At 42.2% G+C, this 18,722-nt stretch overlaps 2 protein-coding genes across 2 annotated transcripts; both read right to left on the bottom strand.

The window, feature by feature from the left end:
- Positions 1-484: 484 nt before the first annotated feature.
- On the bottom strand, positions 485-6,006 carry LOC125768003 (uncharacterized). Its single transcript, XM_049435094.1, has 5 exons — positions 5,728-6,006; positions 4,303-4,533; positions 2,898-4,067; positions 1,528-2,780; positions 485-818 (listed from the first exon to the last, which is right to left on the bottom strand). Exons 1-5 carry the CDS (start codon positions 6,004-6,006, stop codon positions 485-487), a joined length of 3,267 nt encoding a protein of 1,088 aa, XP_049291051.1.
- Positions 6,007-9,120: 3,114 nt separating this feature from the next.
- Positions 9,121-15,797, bottom strand: LOC125769163 (general transcription factor II-I repeat domain-containing protein 2A-like). Its single transcript, XM_049437705.1, has 2 exons — positions 15,439-15,797; positions 9,121-11,073 (listed from the first exon to the last, which is right to left on the bottom strand). Exon 2 carries the CDS (start codon positions 10,517-10,519, stop codon positions 9,347-9,349), a length of 1,173 nt encoding a protein of 390 aa, XP_049293662.1. The 5' UTR covers positions 10,520-11,073; positions 15,439-15,797; the 3' UTR covers positions 9,121-9,346.
- Positions 15,798-18,722: the final 2,925 nt, after the last annotated feature.

Here is an 18,722-nt window from a genome sequence, read left to right as displayed (position 1 = left end):
CTTTAGCTCGAAGATCAGATCATCTAGCCGAGTACGACGGATTCTTGCCACCTTCTCTCCAAAAGCCTTGAGCTTCGGGTCTTGTTTCATTCTTCGCAGCGTCTCCTCTTTTTCATCTTTAGACGAAACAACGATGGCTTCGGGCAACTCCCGTCTCATGGGTGGTTTCGGCTGCTTTTGGCGCTCAACCGTTTCATTTCCCGCTTTTTGGGGTCGTTTCGGGCTCGTCTGTCTCTTCCTGCTTGCCACGACTCTCCACTATCCCTGTAGTGGTGGGGTGCACTCTATTGCATCGGATGTCTGCAGGTTCGCAGTGGCAATGGTACTTGCAGCATCCGCTGTGTTACTCTTTGCCACATTACACGCACCAGCTTCGCTTTTTGCTCGCTTCTGCTGCTCTTCTAGTACTTCAGGGGACCCGAGATTTCTCCCCCTTTTGGACGAAGCCTGGGGTCCCGATGGAACATTGTTTCTTAAAACTCTTTCAGCTCTCTCTGGAAGCGCGCAGCTTCCAAGAAAGTAACTCCCGTTCAACAGTGCCTAGGTCTGACAGTATTTTCACTGCCATTTTCTTGATAGGAGCATGCACGTTGTGCCGGTCCTTCGTGTACAAGTGCAACTCCCTCGCCGTTGCTAACGCCGCCTGTAGTTTGCTGCTGCTTTGCGACGGTTCCAGTATCAGCGTCGTCTCTTGGGGGTTGCGGTCCTCCATGTCGTCTCGTTCTTCTGCGACATCAGGGGTTACACTCGGCGTTTCTTCCGCATTTTCCGGGGTAGGTACAGCGGGAGCGGAGGGAGGGAATCTCGGGGTCTTGGAGCTACTTCCAAAGAATGCTCCAATGGTGGAGCATTATACCCAAACCCAAACGAGGTATTGGACGCCTCGTTTCCACTCATTGGGGAGTGATGTATAAATATAGGCTAAAGTCTGAAACACGACCCCCCCACTCACGGGCACTCATTTGAGTGACTTTTTTTCGTGCAGGGTGGTTCGAAATCGGTTGCGTGTTTTTTTAATTATGTTTCGACACACAGACACCTGAGGACATGGCCGTCGAAGAAGAAAATGTAGCTGTTCTTTCGCGGATTTTATTTCGGATAAGTTTTCGATTAAATATTTACCAGCCAGTTGTTTCGCTTTTAAAGAATGGAGAGAGCGCAAAAAGCCTTTTCGCCCCCTATTTATTGACTATTTACGGAACTTTAAGTTCCGCCCATCACTATCTGAGAGTGGCTCCGCTCCTCCGACAAATCGCATGTCGGATGATTCATCACATGTAAATACTGTTCCAACATCCTCCCCCGCCTTGACGGAGGTCAAAACAGTTATCCGATCAGCACGTGTTGTCCTCTTTGTCGGTGGGCATCGGTAAGATGCAAACTTTCGTGATCGGTCGCGTTATTATCCCCTTCGCGGTCTTCAGTGTTACCACTCGCACGATCTGATCCTCTCCGGGGTGAACATGTACGATCCGTGCTAGAGGCCAACGAGTACAGGGTAGCGATTCGTCCATCAATATCACTAACCTGCCTGTAAGTATGTTGTTGTTGTTGCTACCCGGCCGTGTGTAACTCTTTTGCATTTCTTGTAGATACTCGGTGGCCCAATGCTTCCAAAATCGTTGCACTAGCAGCTGCCATTTCTGAAGATCATCCAGGGTGCACGATTTCAGGTGAGTATAGTCCGGCTCGGGAACAGCATGCATCGATGTGCCGATTAAAAAGTGTGCCGGTGTTAGTGCCGCTAGTTCGTCGGGATCATCGGAGAGTGGTAATAATGGCCTGGAATTCATTGCTGCCTCTATTTGTTGAAGCACGGTGCAGTAACCTTCGTAGGACAGCCTCGTGCCGCCTAGGTGCCGGTAGAGATGTCGCTTCGCGGTTTTGACTGCTGCTTCCCATAAGCCACCGAAGTTTGGAGCTTTCGGGGGGGTGAAGTGCCATGCGATGCCCTTGTCCGCACAATAAGTAGCAATGACGTTCCGCTGCTGCTCGTCGTTGAACATCTCAAAAAGCTCCTTGAGCTCGCGTTCGGCTCCTTCAAAGTTTTTACCATTATCGGAATGGATGTGCGATGGTAGACCGCGTCGTGAAGCGAAACGTCGTAGTGCGGCTAAGAATCCTGCTGTTGTGAGGTCTCCCACGAGTTCAAGATGAACAGCCTTCGTGGTGAAACAAACAAATACGCACAGGTAGCTCTTAGTCGCTGCGGCTCTGCGATGCGCAGGCTTTAAATAGAACGGTCCGGCGTAGTCCACTCCCGTGATGGAGAAAGGCCGGCTGGGTGTAATGCGTGATGAGGGAAGTTGGCCAATAGGTTGCCGTGCCAGTGCGGGATCCTGGCGAATACATCGAAAGCAATTCCGCACGATGCCTTTCACTAATCGACGTCCGTCTAGTGGCCAATACTGCTCTCTCATCTGGGATAGTAGAAGTCTTCCGCCGGCATGCATAAGCTGTTCGTGGTAATGTTCAGCTACGAGACGTGTAAACTTATGCTGTTTAGGAAGCACCACGGGATGTTTCGATTGGTACGGCAACTGCGACAATTTTAATCGTCCTCCCACTCGTATTATGCCCTTCTCGTCGATGAAGGGGCTTAGTTTACGTAAAGATGACTGCTTCAGTAAAGCTTCTCCCTTTTTCATGTGCTTGATTTCGGGAGAGAAGGCATCTTGTTGTGCTAGTCTGCAAAGCACAGTTTTGGCGTCTTCTAAGTATTCTTTCGTGATACTAAGTGGTGCTACGGTGTGGTTTGAAGATGGTTGTGTGCGCGCCTTCTGTTGAGTATTACGCGCAAAACGTACGCAATACCCAATTATACGCACCAACCTAGAAAACGATGACGAAATATCGAACCATATATGAGTCGAGGTTGTAGCGATACCTGCACTCACCTGACGGATTTCTAGATCCACTCCGTCGATGGAATCAGGATTCGAGCTGGGCCATGACGAGGCTGGAAGAGCTAGCCAATCCGGGCCGGAGTGCCACTGTCGACTCTTAAGGAAGTTCGCTGCCGACATGCCGCGAGAGACCAAATCGGCAGGGTTGCTGGAACCAGGAACGTGTCGCCATTGTCGCGGATGAGAATAGCGCTGCACTTCAGCGACACGGTTCGCCACGAATGTCTTCCATGTATTGGGTGGAGATGCTATCCATTTCAGCGTTACAGTTGAATCAGACCAGAAGAAGGACTCGACGCTATCGATCTGCATCGCCTTCTGGACCCGGTGCTGGAGATGGGCGCCCAAAACAGCTGCGTTGAGTTCGAGTCTCGGCAGTGTGACGCGTTTAAGAGGTGCTACTCGGGACTTCGACGCCAGTAAGCTGATCCGTATTTCTCCTTCCGCGTTCTTGCAACGCGCGTAGATACAGGCTCCGTAAGCTGCTTCGGAGGCGTCGGTGAACGTGTGGAGTTCTACTTGTGAATTAGGTAAAAGAACATGACGATTAGTTTTATACGTAGATAAAGATTGCCATTCATCACTAATCGTTGTCCATTTGTTGTAGATCTGCTCGGGAACGGGATCATCCCAGCCGGATTTCAGCAGCCATAATTCTTGCATCAGTAGCTTTGCACGGACCAATACAGGTGCAATCAGTCCAAGCGGGTCATACATCTTCGCGATGCATGACAGTATGGATCGCTTCGTTGAGGATGTTGATTCAACACAAACGTTCGAATCAAAGCACAGCTCATCAGATTCTGGTTTCCAGGAGATGCCGAGTGTTTTCACCGTTTCATTGGGAATGAACTGCAACGATGACTGGGTGCCGATTTGATCAGCACTTAAACCGCTGAGAACGCCTAGATGATTCGATGTCCACTTGCGTAACTCGAATCCACCTTTCTCAAGTAGATCCGATAGCTCCTGACGAAGACGGAAAGTATCTTCTACCGTGTTGGCACCACCAATGAAATCATCTACATAAAAGTTTCGTTTCAGGGCAGCTTGTGCATTCGAATAGTGTGCACCTTCATCATCTGCGAGCTGAAGCAAGGTGCGCGTAGCTAAGAATGATGATGGCGAAAGTCCGTACGTGACGGTGTTGAGTTCGAAAATCTGCATCGGGGCTTGTGTCGAAAAACGGAAAAAGATTCGAACCAATCGACGATCATCAGGATGCAACAAGATTTGTCGATACATTTTTGCTATGTCACCCACAAGCGCAACCTTGTATGTACGGAATCGTAAGATTATGTCCAGCAAATCGTCTTGCACTATAGGACCAGTGCATAATATTTCGTTTAATGAATAACCCGAATTCATTTTTGCAGATCCGTCGAACACTACTCACTTTCGTTGTTGAGCTGGATGCTTTAAAAACGGGATGATGAGGTAAGTAGTAGGCCTGTTCCTCTTCTCTACTGACATTTATCGGCGACATATGGCCGAGCTCCAAATACTCCTTTATAAATTGGTGATAGTCCGCCTTTAGTTGTGGATCGCGTTCCAGCCTCCTTTCCAGCAACTCGAAGCGTCTCAATGTTGTTGCCTTGGACTGACCGAGCTTTACATTAAAGTCAGGCTGCCGAGGTAAACGTACGATATACCGACCCGATTTGTCACGTTGGGTGGTTTCCTTAAAAACTGTTTCGCATAGTTGTTCTTCAGGTGAGTAGCAATCTCTAACCTGCAACTCTTCCACATTCCAGAATCGTTCGAGCGATTCCTCTAGAGTGCTCATACAAACGATGGAAGCTGCATTAGAGGTTCCGTCAGCAGGATTCAAGGACGATGCTGAGCCGCTCACGACCCATCCGAACACACTTTCGATGAGGACAGGAAGGCCTGACGAGATTTTATGTTGTGCCCCGCTTTGGAAGAATTCATGGTAATGCCGGGCACCGAGGATGAGATCGAGCGGTGCCGACTTATGAAATTGGGGGTCAGCAAGCATAAAATTCGAGGGTATTTGCCAATCATTCGCGTGCACGTCATGTGCTGGCAAATTCCCTATCAAGTTTTCCACGATCAAAAAATCAGCGCTCAACTCATACGGACTCGTTCGTGATGAAACGTTGGCACGCACCGATTTTGTCACTGGTGTGGACGAATTCCCCGCCCCGATAAGGGCAATGTTAGTCGCATCGTACTTAAGCGCTAACCTATGAGCAAGCCGGCGGCTCATAAGATCAGGCTGAGAGCCACTATCTAAAAGTGCTCGCGCAGGATGAACGATACCGTGCGCGTCAACTATCCGAACTACGGCAGTTTGGAGAAAAACGTGATCGTACGTTTGCTTGCTCGCGTGTGCTGCTACGTAGTGTTCTTGTGTGTTCGCCAAGTGATCGCTAGTGTTGTGATTTATGGAAGCATTTCGCGCAGCTGGCGTGTTGGGCGCAGTGGGAAATGTGCCGTGTGAAAGGTGTTGTGAGTGTAATAGTGTGTGGTGCGCTAAATTGCAGTGTCGACACTTGTATTGCGAGGAGCAATCACGCGCTCGGTGATTGTACCGCAAGCAATTTAGGCAAATTCGTGCGTCTAAAGCTGATCGGTATCGTTGTGCAGGATCCATAGCAAGGAATCGCTGGCATCTCATAACGGCGTGAGGCATATTGCATACAGGGCAACTGTGAGGTTCTTTATCGGCGGTCGCAAAGCTCGTCGCGCGCGGGAAATTTTGACGTCGTGTGTGTGTGGTCTGCTCAGAGAGTGACGTATCGGGTTTGTTTACTAACAACGTTTCGAGTACTCTCATTCAACGTTGTAAGAAAATTACAAGGCTCTCGTAGCTTGGATTTTCGTCGTTGGAAGCGTGCTCTTCCCAATCACGTAGCGTGATTGTTGGCAGCTTGGTGCATAACAAATGCTCCAAGATACTACTCCAAGCGTCAGTATCTTCACCCAAGTGGTGGAGCGTATTTTTGTGGCGTTCAAATTCGTCAACCAGCTGATGCAGGGTCAACGCACCTTCGTGCTTGATCGGCTTCATGCTAAACATGGCCTGCAGATGACGCTTTTTTAGCAAATATTCATTGGAATACCTTGCAGTGATCATTTTCCAAGCTTGCTCATAATTTGCCGCACTGATTGTAATTGCCTCGATTACTTGCGCCGCTTCACCCTTCAACGCTGCGCGCAAGTAATGAAACTTTTGTATGGCGGGCAAATCTGTGTTGTCGTGTATGAGACACTCGAAAGTGTCCCTAAAGGTCAACCACTGCATGTAATCGCCATTGAATTCCGGGAGTGTGATGGTGGGCAATTTTATCCCCTTTAAGGAGCTGTTGCCTGTCCTTTGCTGCGCGGCTTCATTGCGCGAAATTTCCCTCATTTTCGCCTTCAATTCGCCTTCCAGATATATTAAGCGTGGCTCGAAATCCTGCCTCAACGCGTCGTTATGATCGGATTCTTCAACAGTGGTTGATGCATCTTCCAGCTGTTGTTGAATATTCTCCAAATCCTTTACCAACTGCTGGACTTTATCAAGTCGAATTTCCACGGCATTGGAGTCTCGCTCGGGATCAAATTCCCGCAAAAACTGTTCGTGTCGCACCAAAGTAGCGAGCAAAATCGTCCTTCGTGAAGCCAAAATTGTTTGAGCAGGCATTTTGATACAAGGTGCGAAAAGTGCGTACTCGAGTGTAGTGTGATGAAATGCGAGCTACTGCCGAAATGCGCGCGCGTGTATTACGTTCACTTATCGAAAAAATCGCGAGTATTTAGGTTGTAGAAATCCTGGTCACGGCACCAATGTTCTTTCGCGGATTTTATTTCGGATAAGTTTTCGATTAAATATTTACCAGCCAGTTGTTTCGCTTTTAAAGAATGGAGAGAGCGCAAAAAGCCTTTTCGCCCCCTATTTATTGACTATTTACGGAACTTTAAGTTCCGCCCATCACTATCTGAGAGTGGCTCCGCTCCTCCGACAAATCGCATGTCGGATGATTCATCACATGTAAATACTGTTCCAACAGTAGCAATTGGTGCCATCTATCGACCACAGGTCAAAGATTGGCGATCCGTTGGAGCTTTCGCGAATAGCTCCGGCCACAGACATGGAAGCGATTAGTGGTGCATGGACGAAATGTAGCCACAAGTGCCATCTAGCCATGGCCAGAAGAAAGTTTGGCGATATCTTGGATACCGGCGGAGCTATGGGGCAAAGTTGGGCCAAAAATGAGGAAAATTTTACGGTTTCACAAACAGCGTATGAAACTTGGTTCCTCGATGAATAAATCACTTTTCACTATGCGAAAACCTCCTTACAATTTAATAGTAATTGTAAAAAAAATCGGCTAAAGTCTGAAACACGACCCCCCCCCCACTCACGGGCACTCATTTGAGTGACTTTTTTCGTGCAGGGTGGTTCGAAATCGGTTGCGTGTTTTGTAATTATGTTTCGAGACACAGACACCTGAGGGCATGGCCGTCGAAGAAGAAAATGTAGCAATTGGTGCCATCTATCGACCACAGGTCAAAGATTGGCGATCCGTTGGAGCTTTCGCGAATAGCTCCGGCCACAGACATGGTAGCGGTTAGTGGTGCATGGACGAAATCTAGCCACAAGTGCCATCTAGTCATGGCCAGAAGAAAGTGTGGCGATATCTTGGATACCGGCGGAGCTATGGGGCAAAGTTGGGCCAAAAATGAGGAAAATTTTACGGTTTCACAAACAGCGTATGGAACTTGGTTCCTCGATGAATAAATCACTTTTCACTATGCGAAAACCTCCTTACAATTTAATAGTAATTGTAAAAAAAAATCAAATTCAGGCCACATTGCATAGTCTGCGAACCACCCTGTACGAAAAATTGACACGCAGATGAGTGACCGTGAGTGGGTGGGTCGTGTTTCAGACTTTAGCCAAAAAATCAAATTCAGGCCACATTGCATAGTCTCCGAACCACCCTGTACGAAAAATTGACACGCAGATGAGTGACCGTGAGTGGGGGGGGGTCGTGTTTCAGACTTTAGCCTAAATATATATATATAAATATATATTTTTGGTACTCACCCGTTTTGCCTCGTGTAGACGAACCTTAACATTGGGCCGTTACACTTATACCCACCGGGATTAAGCGAGAGAGTTAGAGGTAGGCTACGCGTGTTCGTGCACTACTAAGCACTTTCTCGTTGCGTTTGTCCGCGTGTGCTCTCCCTTCTGGGTGCCGTTGTCACTAACTCGAACTTACGGTTGCTGCTTCAGGAGGAACCGACGCCACCGAATCCAATCGGACAATCAACGCTTCCCTCAGCTCGCACGAAAGATCTGTATCACAACAAAACACTCACTCTCACTTCACCGCACTTTGCTCAACCTCCGTCAAGAGAAAGCGATCACAACCCGTTCACTGGCACTCGAAGCACCGTGTTAAGCAGTTCTGTGTTTGAGGTTGATTCAGGCGGTTCGGCGTTCTCAGCCAAGGGCCTGGGGCCGGTCAATTCCCTCGATAACAGAACACTTGATCCTTGTCCACTTCACTTAGTAACTATCACTTCCACAAGCACTTATCTCCAGCCCTTCAAAAATTTGCTGTGCAGAACCGCGGTTTTCACAAAATAATGCCAATAACACTGGGAGTGATTTGTAAACACGTCCGCTCTTCGACATAATTCACACATGTGTGTCCGAACACACATGTATACCGAAATACCTACAAACTTGAATAGCTTTTCTCCAAATGAGTATGTTGCTGAGCGAGCCAACCATTCACACATTGTTAGCCTAGCAACGAATAATGTGCGATACTTACTTAACTCTCGATGTATCTGAGGTCTAAAGTCATACATACCGAAAAATGTATGTGTATGTGTATGTGTACAAGTGTATGAATCGCGGGATGGCCGCATGTTTCATGATAGTCGTGTGCTATTTTCAGTTGGCCGGTCATGCCGCGCCGGGATATAAATTGTCGCTGTCAATCTGCTTCGTGGTAACTGGTGTTGGTGCTCGTTCAAATGTTGTTGTCGGAGATGATGGACCTGCCTGTGGTTGACTACAGTTACGACAATTGGGGCATGTACCGTGGATCCTCTAAAGCAGGGGTCTCCAAACTTTTTAGATGGCGGGCCGCTTTGAGTGGAATAGCCGCAGCTGAGGGCCATCAGCTGCAAAAATAGTATTGCATTCAATTTAGTTGGTAAGGGGAGGGGGCGGAGGGGGTGGTGTCGGATGTGGTTGTTTGAGAAAATAATTATAATTTTGAATAATCAAATAGCTGAATTGAAATAATTTTATAAAATAAGTTCTATGCAAATTATACTCACAATATTTGTTCTTTATTTTTGTCTTTATAGTTCTTTATTTTACATTGTCACTATATTTCACGTTGTCTTGATTTCTTAAACGTTTTAGTTGAATTCAATTTGCACTTTTCTGTATTAATCTTTTGAAATTAATGCGAATGTTGGCATTGTTTCTTGGATGCTGTAATTGCGGATAATTCGGGTTTCAAATTTGACGTTCCTATCGTCAATATAGATTCCATGTGTTTGTCCGTTAAGTTGAATCTCAAATTATTCTTTACGTATTTCATGCGTGAAAATATTTGTTCGCACAAATATGTTGTTCCGAACAGTGAAATGTACTTACATGCAAAATCCCTCATGTTTGGAAAATCTTTTTTCGGTAAAAATTTGTATAAATCAATTAGTCCTTCTTTGAATTTATCTTTCAGGTTATCATTCGCTTGAATTTCGATGAACTCCAACTGCAGTTCATAGGGACAATCCAAAACAACTGCTTCGAATGGATTTTGAAAAATTCTAATTTCTGAAGCTTTTTCGTCTACTTCAGAAAACCTTTCACTAAACTGCTTTTGCAGGTTGGTTATTAAATCAAATGCATAATCAACTGGGAATTCTGCCTTTGCTTGCCCTTTAAATTTTTGACACTGTGGAAAATGTGTTAAGTTTATTATCTGTAGCTGTTCTAAAAATAAAGTAAGTTTAAGTCTGAATGGTTTAATATGAGTGTACAAGTCGGAAATAAGATTGTCTTGTCCTTGAGGTTTAAGATTCAGTAAATTCAAGTGAGTTGTTATGTCTGCTGCAAATGCCAATTTCCATACCCAGTTTTCATCACGTAGCAACGGTTCTGGTTTGCCCTTTGTTTCTAAAAACTCCGTAACATCCTTTCTTATTTCAAGCATTCTGGTTAAAAGTTTTGCACAACTTAGCCATCGTACTGCTGTGCAATAAGGCATATCTGGATAATCCGTTTCATTATCTTTCAACAAGCTTCTAAACTGTCTATGATTCAGACCGTGTGATCGAATGAAATTCACTATTTTAACTACGGGATGAACTACACAGCTAATATCTAAATATTTAGCGCACAACGCTTGCTGGTGAATCATACAGTGGATGAACATAGGCTGAGGAACATTTCTTTTTTTGCACTCCTCCTTTACTAGTCCAACCAAACCTTTTTTCACATCACTCATATTTTTTCCTCCATCAACAGTTAAACAACTAAAATTACTCCAATCTAAATTGTATTCCGAAAAAGTTTTAACCAGCTTAGCGAAAATATCTTCTCCGGTAACAGTACCATACATGCTATGCATGGCAATACATTCAGGTTTTCATCCACTCTGATGAACACAAGAAGCTGCTAGGTTGATGAAATGTCCAACGATTCGTCCATTGCAATTGAAAAATATCGAAAAATTTTTGCACTTTTTTCTGTTGATCTACAATGTTTTCACCAATATCTTCCACACGACGTGCAATGGTATTGGTACTTAAAGACAAATTTTAGAATTTTTTAAGCATATCTGGACACAGTTCTTGTGCTACTTCCAACATACACTCCTTCACTAGTTCACCATCTGTAAACGGTTTACCTCTTTTAGCCAAGATATACGCAACTTTGTAACTGGCGTTAGTCACAGATTCGTTTTCAGTAGATAATTTGGTGAACAGCGCTTTTTGAGACGAAATTTGGTGGTATAGCTTGGAAAACCGTTCGGTTCGTTCTTGTCCCTTCAACTGACCATATTCCTCCTCACGTTTGGTTTGATAATGACGACGTAGGTTGTAATCCTTCATCACAGACACTGTTCCGTTATAGATGACACACAGCGCTTTTTTCCCATGTTTTGCAAAAAAATATTTCAAACTCCATTCTTCTTGACTTTCGACTCAGTCGCTATCCAACCTCCGCTGCGTGCAGACGTTAATCGAGGCTACGAAAGTGCTAAACACAGACAAATAAAAAAGTGATTGCAAATAATAACGAGCGTACCCACGATGGGTCAAAGCTCCCAAAAAAACAAAAAGCGGCCGATCCCCATGGGAACTGCTACCAGGCCGAAACGCAGAATACTGCCAAACATAGCACAACAGTGTGCAGCTAATCCATACGCACCTCTACTATCGCTAGAGGACAACGAGATCGAGATCACTCACACAACTCCTAAACCATCTGGCAACGTCAAGCCAGAGCACGCACCACCACCAATAACGGTCGCCAGTTCTAATGTTCTGGACATCCATAAGAAGGTCATGGCATCTGGTGTCATGCGCTATACGACAGCGACTACCTACAAAGGTATTATAGTCCGCACCACAACCACAGCTGATTTTAAGGCCGTTTGTCAAATGCTGAAATCGACAAACACGGAGTTCCACTCATACCAACTACACGAGGACAAAACGACCAAAATCGTCTTAAACGGCCTAATCGACATGCCAACTGAAGAGCTTAAAGAACTTTTACAACAGGAAAAAATCAACCCGGTAGCCATAAAAAAACTACCCATCAGGCAGCAGCGCTTTGACCAGCAGGCATTGTACCTGTTGCACTTCACCAAAGGCTCAGTAGACATGAGTATATTAAAAACAATCAAAGCTCTAAACCACCAAATGGTCACTTGGCGTTACTTCTCCGGGCAACCTGGTCCTATGCAATGCAAAAATTGCCAAAGATTCGGACATGGTGCTGAAAACTGTTATAGAGCGCCGTTGTGCATTAAATGTTCCTTGGGACACAAATCTTCCACGTGTCCATTATCTGCAGAAGCTGGCGAAGACAAGATCCCGACGCACAAACTAAAATGTGCAAACTGCGATGGAAACCATACGGCCAATTATAGCGGTTGTCCTAAACGGCTAACAAAAACAAAACCCAAAACTCAAAACGGAACAATGTTCGCAACTACGCAAAGGCAGGTAAATTTATCTAGCAGTGATTTCCCTCCACTTCCCTCCCGTAGTCAAAACCCATTCCCTACTACGCACACTAATCCATCCCGAGTAAATGGTCAGTCACCTCTCTCATATGCCGACGCAACTAACAGCACCGACCTTTTCAATTCAGAAGAACTAGTGCAAATCATCTCCGACACATTTCATAGTCTGCGTGGATGTAAAAGCAAAGAGGACCAAATCAAGGTAATCTTTACAAACGTTCAAAGACATTGCTATCGATAAATGGAGCAGTTTACAAACATTAAAGTCGCCTACTGGAATGCAAATAGCATAACCAACAAAAAAATAGATTTCACAAGATTTCTTAACCACCATGGTATTGACGTAGTCGCAGTGACGGAAACTTTTCTTAAACCTGACTTAGCCTTCAATGTTGCTAATTATTACACTTATCGTCTCGATAGAACATCTGGCCCTAAGGGTGGGATTTTAATTCTAATTAAAAAAACCCTTAAACATTCGTTATTGCCATCTTTCAATCTTAAAATCATTGAAGCCATTGGCATTAATATACACACTAGTCGATCTCAAATTTCATTTGTTGCAGCATATCACCCCGGCGGTAATGGCAATATGAACAAATTCAAACACGATATTAAGCAATAACCAGCCTTAGGAACAAGTTTTTCATTTGTGGGGACTTCAATGCCCGTCACAATTTGTGGAACTGTGCCTCTAACAATCAAGCAGGAAAAATCTTATTTGACGAACTGCAAATAGGACAATTTTCCATCAACCATCCCAACTCCCCTACCTACATTCCTTCTAATCCTAAAAACAATCCCTCCACGTTAGACTTAGTTTTAACAAACCACCAAGATCTCTCGGAACCAATAACGATGCATGATCTAACTTCAGACCATCTGCCAGTGCTATTCGAATTTAAAGATGTCCAATTAATAAAAATTTCGAAAAAACAATTATTTGATTATAAAAATGCCAGTAGGCCTCTTTTTAAATCTGAATTAAAAAGTCATATTAATCCTAATGAAACCGACCTTAGCCAAATCGAACAGCCATCACAAATAGATAATATGATCCAAAAACTATCATACCACGTTTACCAATCACACAATCGAGCCGTTCCGCTCTCCACCCCGGGAGATTTCAACATTTTCATTCCTCAATCAATTATCTCCTTGATAAAATTAAGAAATGTATATAGGAAAAAATGGCAAAGACACAGACTAAATCTCTATTACAAAGACACCTACCTATCCTTAAAACAAGATATCGAAGCCAAGCTAGGCCTACTACGAAATTCGGCATGGTCTAAGAATTTAGAATCATTTAACCCACAACATAACAATAATAGCAAACTTTGGAAATTCGTAAAAATAATTAAAAAACAGCCCAAAAGCATCCCAGCATTAAAAGATAACAACAAAACACTTTTAACTCCTATAGAAAAATGTGAAGCAATAAAAACGCATTTTCAAAAAGCCCACAGTACCACCTTTCACGATAAGAGCCCTTTAAATATCAAAGTAAAGGCAGCAGTACACAGATTTTTCCGTTTAAACCCAACTCCCGAAATTATACCAGCCGATTTGATCAAACCTAAGGAAATACTTCAAATTATAAAATTAACAAAGACAAAATCTTCTTCAGGACTCGATTGCATAAATTATCGAACTATAAAACAACTTCCTAAAAATGTTATTGTATATATTACCTTAATCTATAATGGCTGCATAAAACTAGGATACTTTCCCAACAGTTGGAAACAAGCTAAGGTTGTTCCAATCCCAAAAATCGGTAAAGATTTGAATCAAGCTTGCAACTACAGACCAATTAAACTGTTTCAGCAAAATTTTTGAAAAAATTATCGCAGTAAGATTAAGAACATACTCTGAAATGAGTAATATCATACCTAACTCTCAGTTTGGTTTTCAACCCGGCCTTTCCACGACACATCAGTTACATAGGCTCAAAAGCGATATAATCTTTAATCGACGCAATAACAAGTCCACCAGCCTAGTACTATTGGACATGGAAAAAGCGTTTGATACCATTTGGCATGATGGTCTGACTTACAAATTAATCAAATATGGGTACTCAAATTATGTAATCCATCTGATCAAGAGTTTCTTATCCAATAGATCTAATGCTGTTTATATCAACAATACGCAATCCAATAACTACACTCCCCCTGCGGGTGTGCCACAAGGGAGTGTACTCTCACCCATACTTTTCAATATCTTTACGGCTGACATACCTAAAATGACAAACTGTACCCAATATCAGTACGCCGACGATCTGGCCATTGGCACCTGCAGTAGATTATCGAAAACCGCAATTAAAACACTAAACAAATCTTTACTCATTTACCACAAATACTGCAACAGATGGAAATTGAAGATCAACCCTAACAAGTCAGAAGCAATTTTTTTCACCCGTTTCACTAGCCGACGTAAAATTCCTAATACCAACCTAAAATTGAATGGAGTAAATATACCATGGTGTACCAAAGTCAAGTATCTAGGTATCATTTTAGATAAATCCCTGACCTTCAAACAACATACTGAAAACCTTACTATCAAATGTGAAAAAATACTCAGAAGCCTGTATTGTTTCTGGAACAGATCATCAAAATTAAGTCTGAAAAACAAAATCCTCATGTACACCTCCCTGATAAGGCCTATAATAACCTACGCATCCCCAGTTTGGCACTCCTGCGCTAAAACACACAAATTAAAAATGCAAAGAATTCAAAATAGATTTTTGAAAACTTTCTTGAATGTTCCTTTTTGGTATAGAACTAATTACATCCACAGAACTTGCAATATTGAACCCCTTGAAATATTCATATCAAAACTTAACTCTAATTACTTATCACGAACTAATAATAACCTAAACCCCACACTAGTGGAATCACTCTCCCGATCATAACTATAATTGTATTACTAATCCCAACTCCTTTCCTTCCTATCCTCTACCTCTCCAACGACATTCACTGTTAGATAATTAAGATTAGGTTTAGCTTTTCTCTTCTCTCGTAACCTGGCGTCATTCTTTATACATAAAAAAAAAAAATAAAATTCTTTTTTTTTCTTGTCCTGTGGTGGGTTTTGTTAACTTTCCCACTCCATTTTCCAAACGCCTAAAGGCAATGCTAACTAGCAACATAGAATACAAACAGCAAAGCTATATAAAAATTCACTTATATTAAGGAAAGCACCAAAGCGAACCCACTGCGTAAACATCTGAAAATGTACTTGTATACTTATTATCACGAACAATAAATAAAAACTACTACTACTACTACTACTACTACCATTCTTCTTGAAATTGCCAACACTCGTCATCAAGTTTTCTTTTCTTACTCTCGGCTATTGAAATAAATGCTTTCGGTACGGTTTCGACTTTGTTGTTTGACTTGTAGTGGATAACTGTCACGCTTTGGAAGGCTTCGCAAAGTAATCAATAAGACATGTCCGTCGATCGCAAAATTTATCAAGAAAATTCAAACACCCCAGTCACCTGAACATACGTCGTATTTTTGACGATTTAGCTACTCACACACCAATGGCTCACGCTCGGCGTCGACTCCGATCGATGGGATTTAAATTTGCTGCGCCTTTTTGTACGAGTTGAAGCGAGAGCGAATGTGCCAATTTTAGTTAATCGTACTCTGTTAGCTCGGACATTCGAGACTGGGACGTATTGCCCCAGATATCGTATCCGTTCAAAAGACTAACACTATGAAATTTATTGTTTCGCCATCTAATCCAAGGCATAAAAAAATTCGTGGAAAAATAGTGCTCTCACTGCATTCACTGGCGTGTGCATAAGTGATGTGCAGGTTAACCCGCATCAACGATTCCGATAAGTACAAGAAAGCTGGAGCGCGCTCACCGACCCAAACTCGCTGCATCAACTGCTCGATTTGAACGCATCCACGGGTCTGGCTGGGTTCCCATAAATCGGGAAGTGAATAGTATGACCCACTACTAGTTGACATAATGCGCAAACTGTGTAGAGCGTATATGTTTCACTACCTCGAGCAAGTGAGTGATGATATCAACTTTAGTTGAAAACTTTCATGAACTGAAATTACTCTTTATGTATTGTACAATGTACGAGACAAATCAGAAAGGGATCCCTGAGACAATGTGTATTATGCTGAAAACTGTTATTGTTGTTAAAAAAATCATCGTTAAAAATCAAAATCGAAAGTTTTGCGGGCCGCATGGGATTAGTAGTTTCTAGACCCCTGGATTAAATCATTCATTGTTCGGTTGATAATATGTAGGTCTTGGACATCAGGGCTTCCTCCGATCCATCTCCAGACCGATCTTATCATATCGATGCTTCTCACTGATCGCTTTCTTGGCTATATCTGATCAAAATTTGTGTACAAATTTTTGATATTATGTTTCGCAATGTTAGTGAGTGAGCTATTATCTAAAATTTAGATGAAAATTGAGTGGAAAAGCCCCAGCTGAGGGAAAATTTATCAAAGGCTGGGCGGGCCCCAAGGGAGGCCGTAGTTTGGAGACTCCTGCTCTAGAGCAGTGATGTCAAACTCATTTTGACTAGCGGGCCCTTTTTTCAAACAAAAATGATTTTGCGGGCTAATTTTAAAAATATCCCTTCTGTGTTGCAATAAAACCTGTGTTTTCATGATTGAAAATAATAGTTCATAATTCATATTCACGCGTCATAATTCATATCCGATTATATTTGACATACTCATATTCATAATTATATTCAAACAATGACAAACAAATTCGAAAAAAATACCCGTAACATACATTTCTTAGTTCTATGTAACCATATCTTATAAATACACGTATTCCATTGTAAGTACTCATGAGAAGAAGTTAGTTCGAAAATTTAATTCATTTGACATTAAAGTAACATTAACAGTAAAGAACTTCAAAAATTATATTTGCATGTAAATATGAAAAATAATAAATTTCCTGATTTACCAGACACTTGTTTTCTCTTATCTTCTATTAACTTTTGAATATTAGGTTTCATTGTGTGGCTGCAAGCAACCTTTAATGTACTATTGAGATGGTTTTGTGAAAATCTTGATTGCATTTTGTTTTTATTAATATTCATTTTTGAAAAAAGTTGTTCGCAAACATATAATTACGTATTATGAAATACTATACGAGTACTATAAATCGTTATAGCAAAGCAGATGGCAACACGGCCAGAATAACGATAGGCTTCGAGCTCAACGCGACGGTTAAGCTCGACCTCTTTCCTCATTAGCTCTTGTGCGAAAACGTTGTTCATAATATCAAAGGTTAAATTGTTAGGTTTTTTGGTTAGGTTAAGTTTAGGTTAGATGTAGAATAAGTTTAGTGTTTAATAAATATAATTACATGTTTTACCAAACATTGAAAATATTTTACCAGCTAGTTCAGATAAATTAGGATATTTTGATAACAAATACGGGAAAAATTCATGCACGTTAAGCAAAACAAATTTCTCTTTAAGGTTCGTATCACATTGGAAGTCTATGAGTTCCAGTTGATATTTTTCAGGAACAATCGAGGGATCTATTTGGAACGGTGAAGAAATAATACTGAACTCTATTTTAAGCTTTTTAAATATTTCGAATCTCTTTTCAAACTCTGTTGTCAGCTCTTCGCCTAAATTTTTCGTCCAATTCAGCAATTGGTTTTCCTTTGTTTTCCATGAAAGATTTAATCTCCTCACGAAGCTCAAAAAACCTTTGTAGCACCTTTCCCTTGCTTAACCACCAAATTTCTGTATAATAGGGTAAGCCGTGTGAAATTTCACATTCCTTAAGGATGTTTTAAATTGTCGGTGATTTAAACCTTTCGCTCGTATAAAATTGACGGTGCGTACAACCACGTCCATAACGTGAACCATTCTAATTTTTGGCACATAACATATCTTGATGCAGAATGCAATGGAAAATCCAGACATGCCCTTCATTCATTGATTCTACTTTTTCTTTAATTTTTGTCATTTCATTTCTATTTATTTGATATAATATACATATATGTAACATTACTAACAGTATTGACCTTTTAATCGGTACCGGATGATTCCTTAACTCGACAATTAATGATAGTTCTAGCCCTGGGGCGTTTTGAATGTATTTTAAGAATTGGGTGGACAAATTGAATTGGGGAAAAATTCTTTTAAAAAAACCCCTTGAATAAGATTGCTTAAGATTAAATTTAGAGTTACTTAAGATTAACAATAATGGAAAAAACAAGGACAGAACTAAAAGAAGAAAAAAGTAACTAACCTATTCTTAACTACTAACTTATTAGGCGCGTCTACACGATGCCAATCTTTGATCGCCAATCTTACACATACAGTGATAGGAGCCTGTAACAAAAAGATTGGTAGGTGTTCTCGTGTTTTCACGATACCACTCTTTACCAGGCCTGCTTTCTTCTTCGTACTTTCAGCACATATAAAAAGTGTCTGAAAAGATATGTTCTTCCATCAAAGTAACCGTTTATTACAAAAGATTACAAGCGAAAGATTCGAGGCATCCACCAAAGTTGGTTAATCTATTTAGGCGAAAAAGATTGCCCAACTCTGCTCGAACGCACCAATACA

This window comes from Anopheles funestus, chromosome X (genome assembly GCF_943734845.2).
Source record: "Anopheles funestus chromosome X, idAnoFuneDA-416_04, whole genome shotgun sequence".
Classification (NCBI taxonomy): domain Eukaryota; kingdom Metazoa; phylum Arthropoda; class Insecta; order Diptera; family Culicidae; genus Anopheles; species Anopheles funestus.
This window is presented reverse-complemented; position numbering and strand designations above follow the sequence as displayed.

What these genes read in the sequence shown, in the direction of transcription:
- LOC125768003 (XM_049435094.1), bottom strand. Translation starts at nt 6,006, where the DNA reads ATGATCACTGCAAGGTATTCCAATGAATATTTGCTAAAAAAGCGTCAT. An exon ending in ATCCAAGCTACGAGAGCCTT is followed by an intron (nt 4,534 to 5,727) that starts GTAATTTTCTTA and finishes TTACCTCGGCAG; the next exon opens with CCTGACTTTAATGTAAAGCT. An exon ending in AACAACATACTTACAGGCAG is followed by an intron (nt 819 to 1,527) that starts GTTAGTGATATT and finishes CTTTGGAAGTAG; the next exon opens with CTCCAAGACCCCGAGATTCC.
- LOC125769163 (XM_049437705.1), bottom strand. Translation starts at nt 10,519, where the DNA reads ATGCATAGCATGTATGGTACTGTTACCGGAGAAGATATTTTCGCTAAG.